The sequence below is a fragment of the Mus caroli genome, unplaced genomic scaffold, assembly GCF_978045245.1.
Source record: "Mus caroli unplaced genomic scaffold, Mus_caroli_1 scaffold_13, whole genome shotgun sequence".
Taxonomy (NCBI): domain Eukaryota; kingdom Metazoa; phylum Chordata; class Mammalia; order Rodentia; family Muridae; genus Mus; species Mus caroli.
In genome coordinates, this window is record NW_028227268.1 from 20,475,226 (window position 1) to 20,497,300 (window position 22,075).

A 22,075-nucleotide genomic window follows, 5' to 3' on the forward strand; every position below is an offset into this window, starting at 1 on the left:
GCCTCCCAGCAGACAGCCCACTACTGCCTCCCTCCCACTCAGCCCTCTCGGAGTTCTGAACACCCAAAAAGGAAAAAGGATTTGTGCTGAGGGAAGACAGAGCAGGGGAGGAAGAGAAGGGAAGGGCTGCCTGCCAGCTGACGCTCCACAGGATAAGTTGCCTGCATCTGTGCCAAGGGTGTAGCTCCTGCGAATTCTGGGAGATGAAGGAAAAAGGAGAGAGAAGAATGTTCTGGTTTGCCTGGCACATCCCAAGTCCTGTACTAAACAGTACTGAATAGGCTTTCCCAAAGGGAGAATGAATCGAAGGGTGATAGAGAACTCAGGAGATTAGATATTCATTCAACAAGCATTTAGCCCACCCCATGTGCCAGGCAACACACACATAGCAAAGAATGCAAACAAGAAAAAAAAAAAAAAACAGCATACTTGCCCTGGAAAACTCTCACATTTGAGTGGGAGAACACAAGCAAAAAGGATAATATAACACTAAGGAATAGACGGGCACTGGAGACAGTGGGAGCAAAAGGACGGAGTCGAGGACAGAGAAGTGGTCAGAAAGTCTTCCCTGGGAGGAACTGAATTGGTGACAATGGAAAAAAGGCATTCTCAGGCTGCAGAAGCACCCTGTGGGGAGGCCTAGGGCTGCGGGAGCACCCCATGAAGGAGGCCTGGGGTTGTGGGAGCACCCCATAAGGAGGCCTAGGTTTGAGGAGGCCTGGGGCTGTGGGAGCACCCCACTGGGGCTGTGGGAGGATCCCATGAGGAGGCCTGGGGGTGCAGGAGCATCCTCTGAAGAGACCTGGGGGTACAGAAGCAACCATAACTGAGGCCTCAGGTAGCAAGACATGTTTAATTTTTTAAAAAGATTTATTTATTTATTTATTTATTTATTTATTTATTATGTATATGAATACACACTGTAGCTGTACAGATAGTTGTAAACCTTCATCTGGCTGTTGGGAATTGATTTTAGGACCTCTGCTCTCTCCGGTTGGCCCATTTTCCTCAGGCCCAAAGATTTATTTATTATTATAAATAAGTACACTTCAGAAGCACCAGAGGAGGGCACTAGATCTCATTACAGGTGGTTTGTGAGCCACCATGTGGTTGCTGGGTTTGAACTCAGGACATTCGAAAGCACAGTCAGTCCTCTTACCTGCTGAGCCATCTCACCAGCCCCTGCAAGACATGTTTATAAGAGTTCAGGATGTTTTCATTTTCATTTTTTTTTTTTAGGATTTTTGATGTATTTCATTACTCAGGGCTTTGTTTGTTTGTTTGGAGTTTCAATATGCAGCCTTCCTTGGAACTACATATGTCAATGAGGCTAGCCTTAAACCCACACACACTTGCCTGCCTTTGCCTCCAGAGTGCTGGGCTCACAGACGCAGGTCACCACAGAAGGGTTTTTGTTTTGTTGTTTTAGGCGAAATCTTGCTATATGGCCCAGACTGGCTTGGGAACTTAGGATCATCCCCCTGCCTCATTTTCTCAAGTGCTAAAATACAAGCATGTACGTTCCACACCTGGCCCCTGGATTTCTAAAAAATTGAAATTAAAATGTAATTATGCTGGGTGGTGATGGCAAACAACTTTCATCTCAGCACTCAGGAGGCAGAGGCAGGAAGATCTCTGAGTTGGAGGCCAACCTGGTCTACAGAGCCAATACCACGATAGCCAGGGCTACACAGGGAAACCCTGTCTCAGAAAAACCAAGTAAACACACAAAGAAACAATTAATTAATTAGCATGTAATAAATCACTTCCCGTCCCACCCCACCCCACCCCAGCCCCTTCCTCCCTCCTACCCCTCTGGAGTGTCTCTCTCACGCCCCCTCAAGCTGATGGCCTCTCTTACTTTACTTTGATTATTATATGGTTATCCCTAGAGTCATATACACAGAAACACCAAAAAAAAAAAAAAAAAACAGATTTGCATGTATGTCTGTCTTTAAAAAACAAAACAAAACAAAACAAAACAAAAATTCTGGGCTGGAAGTATGACTTGTCAGCTAAAAAAGCTGGCTACTGCCAGGCAGTGGTGGTGCACGCCTTTAATCCCAGCACTTGGGAGGTAGAGGCAGGCAGATTTCTGAGTTCGAGGCCAGCCTGGTCTACAGAGTGAGTTCCAGGACAGCCAGGGCTACACAGAGAAACCCTGTCTCGGAAAAACTTAAAAAAAAAGAAAAAGAAAAGAAAAAAAGAAAAGAAAAAGGCAGGCTGCTTTTCCAAGAGGACATAAGTAGTTCCATTCCCAGCACACACACATTACCAGCTAAGGATCTGGATTGGGTTCATTCCTCTGCCAGTTAAAGATTAAAAGGCTTAAAAGGTAGGAAAACCAAAAACAAACAAACAAAAAAACCCTCCTGTAAAACAGGTGAGAAGGAGAAGAAACCTCAGACATGGCCGTAGACTCAACAGATGAAAGCTACTTACCTTAAAGGTAAAGAAGCACAAAGACAACAGGACAGACAGACAGACACATAGAGAGCAAGGCTCAGTGAGGGTAGGGAAGGCCTCTGGAAGCCAAGCTTAAGCCTGGTGTCTTCTAGAAGGTTGGGTTGATGTTGATATTTTGTTTTGTTTTTTAGAGACAGGGTTTCTCTGTGTAGCCCTGGCTGGCCTGGAGCTCACTGAGATCCTCCTGCCTCTGCTTCCTGAATGTTGAGATTACAGGCATATGCTACCACTGCCCAGACTGTGTTTTGTTTTTTTAAGGGTCTTCGGTGGGCCTCTGTCGCAAGGTGTCTGTCTTGGAAGGATGCGAATGAAGTGAAGAGCTGGCCACCTTTCATATCTATCCCGGGCCCCTTTCCCCACCTATCTGCCTATCAGGGACCTACCTCCTAGTCCTCTCACTCATTAGGAGGCTTACCATCACCTGGAACTCCACTTCAGAACATCTCATGCTTTCTTTTGTCCTAAGAGGACTCTAGAACTCATAGACACAGATTCACATAAACAAGCAACGTAAGACCCCTAGACGCTGATGTTTCTTGAGTAGAAGGAGAACTGGGTTGGTTACACAGAGAATGGGATACCTCCCTGGGGTACAACTATTAGGTGAGGGGACCAAAAACAACAGCAGCAGCAATAAAACACAACCAAAGCTCAGTACCAGCCTGGGTAGCAGAGAATTTGATGCCAGTCCAAGCTCTGCAGAATGTACACACACACACACACACACACACACACACACACACACACACACATGCATCTGAGGCTTTATCAAAAGGGTTTAGGATATATGTGCCTAACTAGACTTTTATTTTGAAAATTTTTGCCTGGAAAGCAACCCAGGGCCCAAGACAGGAGAATTAGAGGTGACGGAACTTGGATGGTAACCCAGAGAAAATCAAGGCAGGGGAACCTGAATTCAAGAGTTTCATGCACAAGAAAGAGAGGTAGAGATCTTCAGCTCTTCAACAAGTTGGTTTACTGGTCATAGTGACAGGCATGGGAGTGGGAGAGGGGGGTAGAGGAGAAGAGGATGCCAGGTTCTGACATGGATGTTGGGTGGACAAGGGTGCTATGAATAGAGATGGGGAAGCTGGGCACAGGATCAAGCTTACAGGAAGCCCAGGCAAGACCTGCTACTGGTTTCAGGTACCCAGGGATAGCCAGGAACTGAAAATCAGCAAAGAAATAAGGTGGGGCTTGTCTGGGAGGAGAGAAGGCTTGGGAGTCATGTAGTTAAAACCATGGGTATGGATGAGATCACCCAGGAGGAGAAAAAATAGGGCATGTACCCTGGGCTTCCTTCCCTGGGGCCTGATGGGTAGAGATAACACAATAGAAAGTGCTTAGCCTGACCCTTGTCCGAATAGAGGCTTAAAAAATACTGTTGCTAAACAAAAGGTAGGGGCAGGCCAAGGAGATGGCTCGGTGCATAAAGTGTATAAAGATTTCCTTACTTCACAAACCTGACAGGCAACTGATGTCTATCCCTGGAAGCCATGATGGAAGGAGAGAACAGACTCCTAAAACGTCCCCTCTGCCCTCTACATACACACTGTGAGATGGACCATGCCTCCACACACCCACATGTGAGAATAGAGGCCATGTTTAATCCCAGTACTCAGGAAGCAGAGGCAGATAGATCTCCATGAGTTTGAGTCTAACTTGGACTACATAGCACGTTCCAGGCCAGTCAGGGGTACACAATAAGACTCTGTCTCAAAAAAAAAAAAAAAAAGGTCATGAACAGTATTAAAGGTATATAGCCATTTGGGAAGTATGGGTCTTCCCATCGCAGACAAGTACATGTGTACACACACACACACACACACACACACACACACACACACACACTGCACAAGTGGAAATCAAAGGATAACTTACAGAAGTCAATTCATGCAGATCCAACTCGGGTCATCAGGCTTGGCTACGAGCATCTTTCCCACTAAATCTCACCAATCCTCTATCTTCTTTAGAAACTTTCTACCCCATGAACTTTTGTTCCTGACCCCTGGGGAGCCCCACTAAGATGCTTCCCATTGTAACTCCCGCCTTTCTGGTCCTGGTGCTCTGATTAGCTGCAAGACACCAAAGGCTCACTCTCTCTGTGTGTGTGCCTCCTACTCCCTCCCTTGTCTGATATTTTTAAACAGTTTTATTTACAGACAGTCTTCGTCACTGCTATCAGCTGTCTGTTTGAAGTATTTTCATCAAATATTGTGTTTGTGCAGTTTAACCGTAACTTTCTGTGGAAAGAAGCAAGGGCATAAATTATTCTAGAGCGACACTTTTTGCCTAACTTCTGATTGGCTCCTTCTTTGGCTCTTGAGTCTAAATGAAGGTGTGTTAGCGACTCACAAAGTCAAGCAAAAAGCAGTGGTGGGGGATGGGAACGCCGATGCAGAAGAAACCCATCCAAATGCAACCCAGTTGTTCCAGCCCAACTCAGCCTTTACCTTCCTCTCTGTGCATGCATTGCCCTATTCACTTTCTAATCCATCCATCCAATCCATGCATCCATTCATCCATCCATTCATCCATCCACCCACCCACCCATCCACCTATCAATTCATCATTCATTCATCCATCTACCCATCTATCCACCTACCCACCCATCCAACTTTCAACCTATCCACCCACCCATTCACCCATCCATCCACCCACCCATTCATCTATCTTCCATCCACCTACCCATTCATCTATCCATCCACCCACCCACCCACCCATCCACCCACCCACCCATCCATCCATCCACCCACCCATCTATCCACCTACCCACCCACCCATCCATTCATTATCCACCCTGGCATGACAATAGACTGGTGAGGCAGAGGCAGGTGATCTCTGAGTTCAAGGCCAGCCTTGTATACATATACATAGCTAGGTCAGCTATGGCTACATGGTGATACCCTGTCTTAAAATAAAATAAAATAAAAATTTTGACTGAGTCTCTGGTGATGCACACCTTTAATCCCAGCACTCAAGAGGCAGGAAACCCTGTCTCAATAAATAAGTAAGTAAGTAAGTAAATAAATAAATGTTCAAAACATTGTCCATTGCTTACCCTGTGCCAGGCACTGCCAAGAGACATGAATATTAGTGGTGGGATTGACACTAACCTTCTTCCAGGGTGAATGAGAAAAAAAAAAGAAAGACAAAATTTTAAAAGGCTGAGTAAGGATCACAGTGACACTGTGTCTTTTAAAACACAAATAATAATAATAATAATAATAATAATAATAACAATAATAATAATAATGTCATCAAGGGGCTGGTTATGGTTCAGTTGGTACAGAGCTTGCCTAGAGCCCCTGGGTTCAGTCCCAAGCACTACAGAAAACCAAATGTGGTGGCCCGGCCTGTAACCCAGCACAGAAGAAGCAGAGACAGAAGGATCAGTAGTAACTCAAGGTTATCCTTCGCTACAACCTGTAAAAACAACAAATACACAAGCAACAGCAGCAGCAGCAACAACAACAACAAGAACAACAGCAACAGCAGCAAGGTCATAGAGACTCCTGTCAGTAATTCCAGCCCTTGGGAGGCAGGGTCAGGAGAATCCCCACTTGCCTCTATATAGTAAGTTCTAGGCCACCCAGGAACAGAGATCCGTATCAAAGAAATAATGACCCACCATTTCAAATCTTCCTCTTTCTCTAGCACTGTTTCTTCTAAATTTCTTTCTCCAGATGTAAATGGAGGTTCAACTAACTAGTCTTAAGAACCCCTCTTGTTTGGGGGTGGGGAGACCAGGCAAAGGAGAGGGAGACAGCAGCCAGCCCCCAGGTCCCTTGGCAGCTTTAATAGAGGCCTGTCACACAGAGAGGAGCCGGCTGCAAATTGCACTCATCAAGGAATTAGAGCAATTACAGTCCCAGCCCCTGCCTAATGGGGTGAAGACACACCCAGCTGGGCTGGCCCTTCTCCTGGTTCAGAGATGGCAAATACTTTGGGCTACTAGTCTCATTGTGTCCAGCCAAGACCACAAGTTTTATTCTGGGCAACTCACTGGGGCGCCTGGGGCCCCCCTCCAATCTTCAAGAGGTCTCTGGGGTGTGTTTCTCAGTCACCCCTGAGGCTCATCCAGCAATCCAAGGTTAGACCCTGCTTCTGGGCTCTCAGCTGAGTTTCAATCAGGTTTAGCCCTTGGGAGTGAGAGTTGCTTTGTTGGCATGTCCAGGGGCAGCTAAGAGTGTCCTCCTTGTGGGCACTAGGCCAGCTCGATTCTTACATCCCTGCTGCCCACCCTGATAGCACTAGGCCAAAAGTAGGGTGAGGCTCACATGAAACCTGTGGAGGTGTAGTGGAAGTGTCACCTCCCAGGAGGACAGGTATGTGACCACCCCTCTCCCAGGAGGCAGCAGCTCTGGTTTCAACAATTTAAGGGTGTGTGTGTGTGTGTGTGTGTGTGTGTGTATGTGTGTGTGTGTGTGTATCTATGAGGCACACCTACCACAGGCCCACCAAATGCTAAGGTCCAAAGGACAGGAAGGCTATGAAGACATGACACTGAAACCCCCTGATTTAATATCAGACGTAAAGCAGCAGCCACATGCCCAGATAGTGTTCTTTTTTTCTCCTTTGTCCCTTGCCTCGGGATTCTGGCTCCTTTAGATAGGGCTGGGGCAAAAGTCAGTCCCACCCCCATGCCCATGTCCATCCCTCCTCCACCCCCTCTCCATTCCCCACCACCACCACCCCTGTGCCCACCTCTCCCACTGAACTCTCTGCCCTTCTACTTTCCCACCAGCTTAGCCCTTAGGCGGTGACAGGGAAAGGACCAGGAAAGGAGGTGTCTTTTCTGATCTAAAGTCTCAAAGGAAACCAGGCCAGGCCCACCCTTCCGGTCAAGGGACTGTGTCCTGTGATGTCTGAGTAGGATTTGAGCCTGGGGTTGTCAGGTCGGAGGAGGAGTGTGAATTGTCCCTGGGCCATCCATTCTCTGACAGGAAGCGAGGCTGGATGTAACCAGTAAAAAAAAAAAAAAAAAAAAAAAGGTCAAAGAGGAGTGAGTGTCTGGTCTTCCCTGGGACCCCAGAACCTTCTGCTGTGGCCATGAAGGACACACTGAGCAAGCAAGGGAGATGAGCAAGGGAAAGTCCAGAGTCCCAGCTCCCTGGTGGCTCTCAAAGAAGCTCAGCGCTTTATCCAGACTTCCAGTAAATGCCAAGTGCAACCAGGCTGGATCATAGGCAATGACCAGGGCTTGGGAACAAGGATGGAATGATGTCGGATGAGCTCAGACGCGGGCCAGTGAGAGTCCTGAGAGGCGCGAACTGCAACATAGGAGCAGTGATCCAGACTGGGCCTTGCCCACTCCAGCCTTTGAGGCTCCACCTAGAGCCCCTATACTGGCCAGGGGTATTCTCTGGCCACTTGCCCATGGCCTAGAGAATGCTCAGAGCAAATAGTAGCTACTCATCTGATGGCACAGGTATAAGAGACGAGCCTTCCTCTGGGCAGTGTGCGTGAGCCGGCGGACAGATGTGATTGAGCTGGGTCTCATGTACACCAATACTGGCCTCACACTTAGTGTATAGCAAAGGACTTTGAACTCCTATTCTTCCTGCTTCTACCTCCCTAGTGCTAAGATTACAGAACTGCTTCCCCACATCCAGCTTATTTTGTTTCTATGTATTTATTTGTTTGCCTGTTTTTCTTTGAATCAGGATGTCCCATAGCCCAGGCTAACCCCAACTTCACTATGTAGCCAAGGTTAGCCAAACTCCCGGTGCTCCTATACGTATGTTCCCCGTGCTGGGGTTACAGGCTTGGGTCACCTTGCAGTTTTTCTCCTTCTTTCTTTCCCTTAAAAGACTGTCTCTAAAACTCTGTAGCCCAACCTGGCACTGAATGCATATAGCCATCCTCTGGTTTCTGTAGCCTGGATGTTGGAGTCGCAAGTGTGAACCATGAGCCAGGGCAGGATTCTTTCTGGAATGCATCTCCAAAGCTTTCAGCAGGGTCAGTAAGCAAACGAAACCCAGGCTGAGAGCTGTGAAGGGCAGCCTTGCTTAGCTCCTGTGGCCCGTTTCACTTCCCTTCCTTTCCCTTGAGAATCTGCTCTGCCATAAACCAGGGACCCTTGCTTGTCTCTCCATGGGGAAAGCCAGGTCGGAGACAATTTTCTCCTTTATGCAGATGAGATGGAACCTACCGCCCTGTATGCAGTGAGCATGCACTCCACAACCGAGCTAAGCTCTTAGCCCCCAGATCCCCTGCTTTTTATTTTATTCGTTTTATTTCTTTTATTTTACATTTATATGAGAATGTATCAGTGCCCAGTGGATCTCCGCAACAACTGGAGTTATGCATGGCTCTGGGTACTGGCAATACAACCCAGGCCCTTGCAAGAGCTATGAGTGCTCACATATCTCTGTATAAAAATTACTCCATATCTCCAGTGGCTAGAATGTGTCAGATCCCTAACACCAAATAACATTGAGTGCACGTGACTGATCAACAATGTGATTGGAATCATGTTCTGGGTGGTAGATTAATGGGGTGGGGGGCTTAGTCTAGCACTACCCTGTCCACTCAACACATGTGCACACACACACACACACACACCACACATATACAAACACACCACGCACACATACACACACAACACAACACACACAGGCATGCATGCATGACACATGCTGTCTTCCAGCTTACTTATAAACTACCTGCCTATGTCTGTGTAAAATCAGAGGCAGATAATCCAGTCTGTCTGTGGATTACTCAGACACCCAGCATCCTCCTCCTGGGGGAAGCCTCTTCAAGCCCTCTTGCGTCTCCAGCCCCTTGTAGGTTGGGTCTGGAGGGGCAGAGTGACGCAAGCTCAGGCTGTCAGCACTGCAGCTGCTGCTCCATCCGTCTGATGAAAGATTGGGCACTATTGGGTAAAAATCACGTTTGGAATTTTCAGTGGATGTCACAAATCTGGGCTTGTCAGCAGGTGGAGTTGAGAAGTGACTGTAGAATAAAAACACCCTGAAAGATCGGGGCGTGGTGGCGCACACCTTTAATCTGCGCGCTCAGGGAACAGAGGCAGTCTCTGGGAATTTGAAGCCAGCCTGGTCTACATAGCAAGTTCCAGGACAGACAAGGCTATATATTCAGTGAGACCTTGTCTCAAACAAAACAAGACAAAAAAAAAAAAAAAAAAAAAAAAGAACTTGGAAGATCACTGCCTAACTAAGTTTGAGTCACGGATCATGGAAGACCTTAGTTTGAAGATATCTTAAAATCACTCAAGATAGGCAGAGCTTGCTGCTACCCAAGAGCTTTCCAGGAAGGGGAGCAGGCAGACTTTTTGGGTTTTTTCAGTTCTCTCTGCCAAGAGGCCTCCCTGTAATCTCTCCCGGACAGCTATGGTTTGGGCCTGTTTCTCCTCTAACTCCAGAGGAGAGGAAAAACATCGCATCTTTGACTCATCCCCAAACATCTAGTCCCACATTAGCACAGACACACAGCATGACCCATGTGTGCGATTTTTATATTTCTGGAAGCCATATTCTTTTTTGTTTGCTTAAGGCGCTGAGATTGAACCTAGGGCCTTGAACTCCCTAGACAAATGATCACCTAGCCACACCTCCAGCTCTGGCAGCCGCGTCCTTTAAAGGTTAAAAAGAAAGAGATGTGGGCCGGGGATGTCACTCTGTGGCACAGGCTTGCCTAGCTTTTGAAAGGCCATGGCTGAATTCCAGTATCAAAAAATTGAAGAAGACAGATAAGAAGGGGAAAATACGACCATGTCTGTAAGCACTGCACTTGAGAGACGGAGGCAGGAGGATTAGGAGTTTTATATCAGCTACAAAGTAAACTAGATGCCACAGGAGACACTGCCTCAAAAGAAGCCAAATAAACAAATAAACACGTAAATAAAGAAACAAAAACCAGGTGAGGTCAAGCACGATACCTCGGGACTTTAATCCTAGCACTCTGGTGGAAGAATCAGATAGATCTCCATTCATTTAGGCTAGCCTGGGCTATATAAAGAGTTCCAGGGGGCTGGTGAGATGGCTCAGCGGTTAAGAGTGCCGACTGCTCTTCCGAAGGTCCTGAGTTCAAATCCCAGCAACCACATGGTGACTCATAACCATTCCTAACGAAATCTGATGCTCTCTTCTGGAGTGTCTGAAGACAGCTACAGTGTACTCACATATAATATATAAATATTTAATAAAAAAAAAAAAAGAGTTCCAGGCCAGCCTCACAGAGAGATCTTATGTAAAAACAAACATTTAAATAACAATTTTAAAAAGAAAAAAAAAACAATAAAAATAAAATTAAACTAACTTTTAAAAGTAATTAGTAAGCTGGGAGGTGGTGGTACACTCTTTTAACCCCAGCACTCAGGAGGCAGAGGCAGGAGGATCTCTGTGAGTTCAGGGCCAGCCTGGTCTACAGAGTGAGTTCCAGGACAGCCAGGGATACACAGAGAAATCCTGTTTTAGAAAAACAAATAAATAAGAGTAATTAATTAATAACTTGCTTGTTTGCTTTTGATATACGGTTTACGTGGTTCAGGCTGACAGCAAAGAACTCTCTAGTTGTGAGCCTCCATGTGGGTGCCAAGAATCAAACCCCATCTTTTGGAAGAGCAGCCAATGCTCTTAATCACTGACCCATCGGCCCTGCTCACTCCGGCCCAAAGATTTATTTATTATTATTATTATTATTATTATTATTATTATTAAGTACACTGTAGCTGTCTTCAGACACTCCAGAAGAGGGCGTCAGATCTCACTATGGGTGGTTGTGAGCCACCATTTGAACTCAGGACCTTCAGAAGAGCAGTCAGTGCTCTTATCGGCTGAACCATCTCACCAGTCCCTAATTTTTAAATTATACTTCATTTATTGTATTGTGTGTATTGTGTGGTTTTGGTGTGTGTGGTGTGGTGTGTGTGTGTGTGTGTGTGTGTGTGTGTGTGTGTGTGTGTGGTGTGTGTGTATCAGTTCTTCCCTCCCACCATGTGTCTTAGGGATTGAATCCAAGTCCTTTGACTTGTCCTTGTCCACAGCCACCTTTACCTACCGAGCATCTCGTTGGCCCAACAGTGGAGCGTCTCAGGAACCTCACAGAACTTGAATGTCCTCAGGTGACAGTGGGAAGAGCTGGGGGAGGGGAGTGGTGGACAGTCTCTAAGGAGTGTCCCAGGCTAGGTAATTAATTACCAGAAAGGGTGGAATGAAACTGTGTTTTAACCTTCAGACTTAGGTCTTTCTCCTCAGTGACTGGCAGAGCCAGGACATGCTCAGGGTCCCTCCCTAGTAGGAATGTTTTGTCCTGGCTCTGAGTTATTTTCTTTGCCTCTCCTCCTCCTGGAAGCCTTTCAGGATACGCACTGTCCAATCTTTTTTAATGGTTGTCTGTCCTTCCTGGGGCCTGTCAGCTCTTATAAACTAAAATAATTTCCTAAACCCCCCCCTCCCCAGTCCCTTGGGGACACCTAGTGTCCCAGAGATAGGTAATACTTGGGGGACAGAGCAGTGAGCAGACTAGGTTCTTGCCTAGGTGGTAAAAACCCAGCCCAAAATAAGGTCATTTCACAGGGTGATAAGATGGGGGGGGGGAATGAGAATACTTCCTCCTCTCTTTTGGGGGGGGGGGGTTTCGAGACAGGGTTTCTCTGTGTAGCCCTGGCTGTCCTGGAACTCACTCTGTAGACCAGGCTGGCCTCAAACTCAGAGATCCACCTGCCTCTGCCTCCCAAGTGCTGGGATTAAAGGCATGCGCCACCACACCCGGCTTACTTCCTCCTCTTACCGACAACTATAAACCAAACCAGGAGCTGGGGGAGGGGTGGTGAGAATGTTCTCCAAGCATCCATGAAGCCCTGGGGTCAATCCCTAGTAGTACAAAAATAAAACAAGCAATGACAACATAAGCCCCTGGCGAACGGCGAGCTCCAGGTCCCCCAGAGTTACACTGGGAGATGCTCTCTCAGAAAAGAACAACCCTATGCCCGGTTTAAGCAGAGCTTGGTGGTATGAGGCACTTGAAATCCCAACACTTGAGAGACTGAGGGAGAAGGCCATTGTTGGGCTACATAGCAAGTTCGAAGCCAGCCTGGACTACGTAAGACCTTGGGTAAAACAAACAAACAAGAGGGGTGGGACAGAAAGAGAGAATTGATATTGCTAACCTGCTTCCATTAGGGTTGCTATTGCTGAGATGAAACACCATGACCAAAAGCAATGTGGGGCTAGGGAGGAAAGGGGTTTATTTGGCTTCCACCTCCACAGCACTGTTTATCAGGACAGGAACTCAAACAGGGTAGGATTTGATGTTGAGGCCATGGAGGGATGCTGTTTACTGGCTTGCTCCTCATGGCTTGCTCAGCCTGCTTTCTTATAGAACCCAGAACCACCAGCCCAGGAAGTAGCACCACCCACAATGGGTTGGGCCTTCCCCCATCAATCACTAATTAAGAAAATGCTCCACAGGCTTGCTTACAGCCAGATCTTATGGAGACAATTTCTCAGTTGAGGTTCTCTCCTCTCAGGTGAATATAGCTTGTATCAAGTTGACGCAAGACCATCCAACACAGCACCCAAGGCCCTTATTTATAGATTGAGATGTAGAATGAGGAGGGACGGATATCCTGGTCACAATCATGGCTGGTGCTAAGGCCATCGTGCCCTTCCGTTACTTTGTGGACCATGTGTGTTTGCCAGCTTCAGCTACATAGTGAGACCCTGTGTCAAAACCCAAGAGGAGAACCAAAGAAAATTCCTAACACTAAACACTGCTGGAGATGGGGTGGAAGAGATGGCTCTAAGGAGTTCTGGTCCCAGTATCTACACAAGGATACTCATAGCTGCCTCTAAGGGACCTCTAGGGGATCCAACACACCCCACCTCTGGCCTTGCTGGGCCCCTTCACCTGTGTGCATATACCTACACATAGGCACAGACCAGGCACATAGGTAAGAATAGTAAGACAAGTGTTTGTTTGTTTGTTTGTTTGTTCTGGGCCTGTCTCTCAACAGTATTAAACTCGTGTTTAATCCCCACACAAGCTGGGAGAGGGAGACCAGACCCCTTGCTTTCAAGACACTTTAAAAACAGCTGTAACCTCTCCCCTCCTCCAAGGACCTTCCCACAGATTAACCAGGAAGGGCGCTCAGAGTACAAAGGAGATAAGCCTCCTTCCTTCCCACCTCACCCTAGCCCACTCCACGGGAGGCGGGTCAGGACTAAACAAGAGGTCTGAGTGAACTGGAGTGATCAGGCTCTGAACAGCCTACAGTGTTCTAGAAATCAGATCTGCGGAGAGAGTCCTTGTGTCATGGCAATTGGTGGGAATCCTCACTAGAAGGGTCAAGGAGCGGGTCATAGAGAAGGGGCGGGGCTAGAACCTCCTCTTCCCTCTTTAGGGCTTCCCTCCCTGTTCATTTCCGAGCAAACATTTCTGGTCTCAGCCTCCCTCCCTGAGCTAAGTCTCCTCCACCCCAGGAGTTATTTCAGGACTTGCTTCGCCTACTTTGCCTGACGTTTATGACAAGCAGGGTGCTAGGGAGCCTTCACCATCTGCCAGCCTCCGCCACCAGCCAGGCAGCCGGCAGTGGTGTGGAGATTGAGCTCACTCTAAACCCGAGTGAATCCTCTACCCAGCTACTGATCATATTTCTCCCCTCTCTAAAGCAAAGGTACTGTATACAACTCCGTATGGAGAGGCCCGGAGGGCGGCCATTGGAGGGTAAGGTTGGATAAACTTTAAACTTCTCTTTCCTTAAAAATTTTGGCTAAGCCTTAATTACTTAGTACCCTCAGCACACCTTTAAAAAACAAAACAAAAAAAGTTATGTGGACCAGGCTCGCCTTGTACACCTGCCTCTGCTTCCCAAATGCTGGAACTAAAGGCTTGCACCATCCCACAACACTGTAGCCGGGGCATGGTGGCACATACCTTTTATCCCAGAACTCTAGAGGTAGAGGCAGGAGGATGTCTGTGAGTTCAAGGCCAGCCTGGTCTACAGAGGGAGTTGTAAAACAGGCGGTTACACAGAAACACCCTGTCTCAAAACAAACAAACAAATAAAATACTAATATTAAGTTCATTCCTTTATTTTGTTTTGCTTTTTGAGACAGAATCTCACTGTGTAGCTGGCCTGGAACTCACTAAGTAGACTAGGCTGGCCTTGAACTCATGAAGATGCACATTGTAAGATGAAAGGTATGTTCCACCAAAGCCCAACACTACTATAATTAAAAAACAACAAACAAACAAACAAAAACCCTTTTGTTGTTGTTGTTGTTTTGGTTTTTTTTTTGAGACAGGGTTGCTCTGTATAGCCCTGGCTGTCCTGGAACTCACTTTGTAGACCAGGCTGGCCTCAAACTCAGAAATCTGCCTGCCTCTGCCTCCCGAGTGCTGGGATTAAAGGCATGTGCCACCACTGCCTGTCCATAAAAACCCTTTTTTGTGTGTGCATGTGTGTGTCTGCGAGTGAGCCTTGGTGTAATTGTGGAAGTCTGAGGACACGTTTCAGGGGTCAGAGGATACATTTCAGGGGCCAGTCCCCTCTCTCCCTCATGTGGGGGTCACACCCAAGTTGTCAGGATCAGCAGCAGGTGACTCTACCTTCTAAGCCACCTTGAACTTGTCCATGTAATACCCTTTGGCACAACAAGGAATTTTCCTCACGTGTACAAGACACACAAACAAACAAACAAACAAACAAACAAAAAACCAAAAAACATGCAAGGAGGTTCTTGGTTCATTCACTGGTGAATTCAACAATAAATTCATTAATAAAATGATGATGCAGTCACATAATGAAATTTCATGTCGTCATCAAAAAGAGTAAGAAAACTCCAAGGTGTCAGCAATGAATCATGCCCAAGATATAAATGAAAACGGCAAAGCTGAACAGGACACCTTATGTAAGCCCTTGTGTGGTCAGAGAGACACATCTTTTTATCCATATGCAAAGAAAGACAAACAGAAGAATAGATTTAAAACTTGTTTTTTTCCACATTCATCTTCCTCTTTTTTTTTTCTTTTCTTGTTTTGTTTTTTTTTGAGATAGTGTTTCTCTGTGTAGCTCTGGCTGTCTTGGAACTCACTCTATAGACCAGGAGGGCCTGGAACTCAGAGATTCACCTGCCTCTCCAGTCCTAACATTGACGGCATGCATGCGCCACCACGGCCAGCATTCCCTATGTTTAGATTAGATCTATCACCTCTGTCATGGACGACGGTCAGTAAAACTTTTTACTTTTCTTATGTGTGTATGTGTGCAATGCATGAGTACCTGGTCCTAGGGTGAGTTTGACATGGAATTCAAGGTGATCCTCCTGCCTCAGCCTTAGTGCTGAGGCTTGAGCTCAATGACCCACACCTAAGACTTTTTTTTTTTAAAGGAAATTTTTTTTTTCTTCTGGCTCAACCAGGGGAGGAGAGCCTATGACTCCATCCAGACTCTTCAGCAGCAAGCACCTGGGCAGATGTTCAGCCTGCTCCGTCCAAGGAACTGTGCTTTGTGTGTGTGTGAGGGGGTGAAGGGATGGGGGGGGGTAGGGGTGTGGCTCATAGCCGCCTCTCCAGTATTGCCCACTCCATACTCCAAACAGGCCCCTGACAGAGAATGGGCCACTCTTTGCAACATGTCCATTTTTTTTTTAAGACAAGGGGCCACAGTAATCTGTCTGACTGTGACTCCCAAATACTAGTATTAGTCCTGTGCCACCAAGCCCAGCCTTGCCCAGCCTTTCTGACATATGCTGTCATCTGCAAATTTCAAAGCTGGAGAACCACACAACTGAATTTCTAGAACTTGCACAAACAGCTTATAATGTTTCAAATAAGTTTATGATTTTGTGCTGGGCTGGATTCCTAACTGCCTCCTGGATTTGGGTTGGGTTGGGCTTCCTAGAAGATGTTTTAAGAGGCTAATGATACATGGCGTAAAAGGAGGGTGTGTACCTATCTTCTGGCCAGATTTGAGACCAGTGCTCTGTTAGGTTGGGAGATAAGACCTTTCACTCCTCAGGAAGGGAGGGAGGGGAGAAGTGGAAAGCTAGGCCTTAATCTAATCAAGAAGTGGGGGGTCCAGAGAGAAGGGGGGATGGGTAGCAGCCAAGAGATCAGTGGTTGTAACTTGTTAGCCTGGGAACTAGGATCTGAGTGTATCCAGAAGTAGCTGTGTGTCCTTGGGCAAAAATCCCTGCCCACTCTGAGCCTTAAGGGCTTTTCCTTCTCCTTTCCCTCTTTTCCTTGAGTGCATGTGCAGTACAGGAGGCCTGAGACAGGGAATGGAACCACTACCATCTCTGCCCCAAGAACAAGGAGAGGCTCCAAGAAGAGAAAGCAAGCAAGGGACCATGGTCTTCTTATGGATTCCACATTCAGACTTGTGGCCAGGGGGAGGAAGGGCGAGTTTGGAGCCCCAACTCTGGGCCTACAGGTCTTCTCCAACTTCCCTGTGTAGGCTTCCAGTTCTAGCCACCACTTCTGCCCCAGAGACCCTCTCCTCTGAGGAACGTATACTTCCTAGGGAAAATAGAACACACTAAATATGGCCTGCCACCAGCCCTAGCCCTCGCCAGCCCTTGACCTTAGCCCAGTGTTTAAAACTCTGAATCCCAGCCGGGCGTGGTGGCGCATGCCTTTAAGGCAGAGGCAGGCAGATTTCTAAGTTCGAGGCCAGCCTGGTCTACAGAGTGAGTTCCAGGACAGCCAGGGCTACACAGAGAATCCCTGTCTCAAAAAACCAAAAAAAAAAAAACAAAAAAAAAAAAACTCCGAATCCCCCCGGCAGGGCTGCAGAGTGGGACACCCTGTCTCCTGCTCCTTTCTAGAACCCAGGAAGACAACCACAGCTTCGAATCTCTCCAGTCCCATTGATGGGTCAAGGCGGGATTATTTCCAAAGCCCCCAATGATCCTCTCAGCCCCCAGATATACAGGAATTCTCCAGGGCTCCCCTCTCGCCACCAGACCATCAAAGCAATTGGCTTTTCCATCTCTCATCTGCCAACCTTCCTCTCCTTCAAGAATTAAGCCCAAGGGTTTGGGGGGACTGGAGCAGTTGCATGGTCCTGGGGACCATGATCTCTGACCTGCCCTACAGCTAGGTCATGAGTGAGGAGGGTCTATTTCTAAATAGGCAAGATGGAATGGCATTTAGGAGAGCCAGAATCAAGAGTTGGCACCTCAGAAGCCTCTTTGCAAGAGAGCAGGGAATACATCCCTACAGTTCTCTTTCCTCAGATCTAGAGATCTTAATCCCAGAGATGGTTAAATGTTAAAAACAAACAAACAAACAAACAAACAAGAAATAAAAGCAGGATTGGGACGGGGAGGAAGGATCTCCCAGGATAAGCCTTCTTCTGGCCATGTCCTTCCCATCCTGGTACTGTCCCTGACCTATACAACTCTGATCCAAGGGACCGAAAGCCATCAATCAGGTGTGTCAGAGAGGTCAGGTAGCACACGTTCCGGGCAGGACCAGCCCAGCAGCTCCGTCAAGCTGTCCCCAGCACTGACGCACACTTGGGCACCCTTCCGGATCAATGCACACACACACACACACACACACACACTCACACACCCTCCCCACCCCTCATCCTGCCAGCGCTTCAAGAGACTTGGAGGACAAATCTAGGTGGCCCTGGCCTTGGCAGCAGCAAGCTTCAGCTTTTGAAGCAGCCTCCCCCGACTGAGCTGCTGAGAGCTCCCCCACCCCCACTCCGTTATCAGCTCCAAGGGCAGGACTGTCAAGCTGCTCTAAGGATCTCATGTTTGCGAAGGCCGAGGGTGGGACTGGGGCCTAGAAGGCTGTCCCTTGCCTTCTCAGGACTCCCACCCATAAAGATTAGGATTCTTATTGTTCTATCAGACACAGCTGGCCTTCCTGTAGGAGGTGGAGCCCCTGGAAACCTAAGCAGGAACTCACTCAGGAACCTGGCAACATTAACGGGAGCTGGCAACATTGACCTGTTCTTCTACCCCTGACTCTGTGTGTGTATGGTGGGGTCTCACCTCACCTTGGTTGACCCTCCTGCCTCTGGCCCCTAGGATGATGCTAGGACTGCAGGTGCACACCACAGCTCTCTCAGCTTGTTCTAGTAACATTTTATAGATCGTGCCCTTCCCATCTTGTCTCACAGGTTGGGAGTGGGGTAGATTATGACTGCTGTCCCCTCTGGGAGAAGAGCTGCTGTTCCCATAGCCGAAGACTCAGACTTAGTCACCAGGCCAAGCCAGGACTCCGAAGCACCAGCTGCTGCCAGAGAGCCACAGTCAGCAGGATTGAGCTCTCAGAGGTGGCTTACGGCCAGGAATTACTTTCCACCCTTAGTACGTCCTCCACAAGGGGAAAGAAGTCGTACTGACCTGAACACTACTAGGGAAGCCCTGATGGAGCCAGAAAGACTCTTCCCGGTCATGGATACAGCGAGACCTAGCAGCAGATACTTTTGCCACAGGCAGACCTAGGAGCACCTAGTCTCAGGAGCAAGGGTCAGAAAGAGGAGCCAGGACCCCTAAACTAGGTCAGGCAACAATAGCTTTAGGGGTCTTCAATACCCTCCAGAATTGGCACCAGCGACCATATAAGTACATATCTAATCTGTGAGTGCTTATTTTGTTCACTCGGGACAAACAACAACCCCCCCCCCTTCCCCTGTTCTCCACGAAAATCCCAAACTCCACGGGGCTAGCTAAGGAAGGTGAGAGGAAGAGAGGAAGTTACCAGATCAAAACAAGAACCAGAATCATCCAGCTTTAATAACTTACAGGCAAATGCTAAAAAAACAGAAAAAATACAATAATACAGAGGACACTCAAGGCTTATAAAAAGGGCCAGGGATCTACAATTGTGGGGAGAATTCTTGGCATTTTCACAGACACAGAATGGCTGTGAGAAGAGCAGCTGAGGAGACCCCTCTCCTAGACTGTGGAGAGCGAAAAGATGTTCTCAATTCACCCCCAAATGCACTCTCTGGATAACCTTCTACACACCCTCCCCCTGCAAAGATAAAAATATATCTCCAAATAAAATGCCAGGGAAGGACAGGAGAGCCAGGGCCGAGGTAGGAGGTAGAGTTAGCATTTACATCTGTCTCCGGTCTTGCAGCCCCTCCCTACCCTCTACAGGTGAAGGGCAATGAAGACACTTCATCTTCCCTCCCCCCTGTGGCGCACAGGGCCACCTATGCTCCTTCAGTCCTTTGCGGTGGACAGATCCAGCACCCAGGCTGGCTGAGAGGTCACGGGCCCTGCCTGACTATAATGTGTACTGACCCCCTAGCAGGTAGGGTAGGGGCAGCCTCGGGTCACCGTCTCTTCTTGCTTGACCGAGGTGCCTTCTTCCTCTTCAGGATCATCTCATACAAATGTTCCAGTCCTGGCTGCAGGCCCAGCCCGTCCACAGCACTGCAGCCCTGCACATGGGTGAGCGTGGCAGCTGCCAGCTCTCGGACTGCCAGCCTCTTCTCCACCTCGGCTGCACTCAGTGCCCCCGGCTGGTCCTGCTTGTTGGCCAGCACCAGCACCGGCACCCCCTGGTTGTCGGAAGCCTTGCTGATCCGGTGTAACTCCATTCTGGCTTCCTCTAACCTCTCAATCTCTGCAGAGTCCACCACAAACACCAGTCCATCTGTCCGGCGGGTGTAGGAGCGCCACAGTGGCCGAAGCTTCTCCTGACCCCCAACATCCCACACTTGGAAAGTGATCCCACGGGAACCCCCCAGGGGCACGCGGATCTTCTCAGTATTAAAGCCCTTGGTGGGGACGCTCTGGACAAACTCCTTGAACTTGAGCCGGTAAAGAAGGGAAGTCTTCCCCGCGGAATCCAACCCAATGACCACGACATGCAGAGCCTGGAAGTGCGGCAGAAAGGACGAGGCTGTAGGGGCCATTTCAGTCAAGTGGTTCCCCATGGTGAGCTAGGATGCAGGGTGGACCTCAGGAGTGGGTCTGGGACTCCAGCAGAGGCCAAGATGAGGAGACCTTGAAACGGCAGGTAGCACAAGCTGGGGTGTCTAAACAAGGCCAAAAAAGAAACGAGAAAGGTTTAGAATAGACACGAATTTGCAACTTTTGGATCCTTCCCCTAAACCTGCACCCCACCCTTCTAAATATTCCTTTTATTAAAACAAGGTTTGCCCCAGCAGTGGTGGTGCACACTTTTAATCCCAGCACTTGGGAGGCAGAGGCAGGTGGATTTCTGAGTTCCAGGACAGCCAGGGCTACACAGAGAAACCCTGTCTCGAAAAACAAAGAAAAAAAAAAAGAATTTTAAGTGCCTCTTTTTCCAAAGTAAAGAAAAAATATTTTGTGCGTGTGTGTAAGCCACTCACAGCTTGAGTGTTAAAGTCAGGACAACTTACAAGAGTATGTGGGTCTCAGGAACCAATTAGGGTCCTCATGTTTTAGGGTAGGCGCTTTTAAACCATCTCCAATGCCTTTCTCCTTCCCCTCTTCTTAAAAATAAAAAATTAAAAAAAGTAGCTACAGGTGTAACACGGCGTGCTCCTGTCCCAGGGGCCCCTAGAAGAGGCCCTGAGGTCAGAGAAACTCTCGGGTACTAGGATCTTTGAGGGTGCGGATCTTGCAGGCTAGATCCCGAAGTAAGGTCGTTTCCCTGCACCCCTCTCCGAGCTTGAGAGAAAGCTTCTGCTTTCTCTGTTCTCTCTGTTCCGTTTCTGCTGTTCTCTCCATTCCCCAGAGGAGAATCCTCACATGAAGGAGGCGGTCGGGCAGTGTGCCCAAAGTAAGAGCACCGATGTGGGTCGGGCTCCCACAAGCACCGCATACCCACAACGGTGGCACGCCCCTGCGGGCGCTTTGACCACCACCCCACGGCCCTGCAACTCTCCAGCCAGCGGTCGACACCCGCTCCCCTAAACCCCGCAAGCCGACGCCTTTGCACGGTCCAGACACCCTCCTTTACCTTCAGCCAGCCTCACTCCCCGCCAGCCACGCCAACCAGGCACCGACTCGTCGCGTCACAGCCACAGCGGACTTTGCAGTGCCGCTGCTCGGGTTCCTCGTTAAAAACCCTCTCGTGACGTCACACAACGCGGCCCAATCAGCGTCCCGGAGGCGGGGACTGAGCCGGCCTCTGCAGCCCCAGCCTGGAAATGGAGAGCTCGTTCTATCCGGAACCGCTTTATTTTAATCTTTTCTACCTTATTCAGTATTTGGAACAGAGCCTGGAATTCATTAGGGCTGGGAGGTGGAACAGACTAAAGGAACAGGCGTGGCTGCGCCTGACGAGAGCATGGAACGGAATGTCTAATAATGACACTACCCCATCCACTTGCCCTCAATCAGGCTGTGCCCCCCCACCCCCACCGCGCCAATACTTTCCTTCCACCTAAAGATCTGCTCGAAGAGATTCTGACATGTTTTCGTATCTTACCTCATTCACTAGTACTCATTCAAGTCACTTTCTTCGTCTAGTTTGCAAAGCAGTATTTACCTGGAGCTCTGATACTGCTGATTCATAATACTAAGCCCATTTAATGTATAGGAGTACGCTGACGCTGACACACCAGAAGAGGGCATCGGATCCCCTTACAGATGGTTGTGAGCCACCATGTGGTTGCTGGGAAATGAACTCAGGACCTCTGCAAGGGCAGCAGTGCTCAGTGTCAGTTAAGCCAGTG

At 48.3% G+C, this 22,075-nt stretch overlaps 1 protein-coding gene across 1 annotated transcript; it reads right to left on the minus strand.

Annotated features, from left to right (window-relative positions):
• Positions 1-19,172: 19,172 nt before the first annotated feature.
• Positions 19,173-21,429, minus strand: Arl4d (ARF like GTPase 4D). The gene is made up of 2 exons (XM_021177363.2): positions 21,358-21,429; positions 19,173-20,446 (listed from the first exon to the last, which is right to left on the minus strand). The coding sequence occupies exon 2, from the start codon at positions 20,342-20,344 to the stop codon at positions 19,739-19,741; it is 606 nt and encodes a 201-aa protein (XP_021033022.1). The 5' UTR covers positions 20,345-20,446; positions 21,358-21,429; the 3' UTR covers positions 19,173-19,738.
• Positions 21,430-22,075: the final 646 nt, after the last annotated feature.

Bases quoted from the DNA above. Each gene is read 5' to 3' on its own strand.
- Arl4d (XM_021177363.2), bottom strand. From the start codon at position 20,344: ATGGGGAACCACTTGACTGAAATGGCCCCTACAGCCTCGTCCTTTCTG.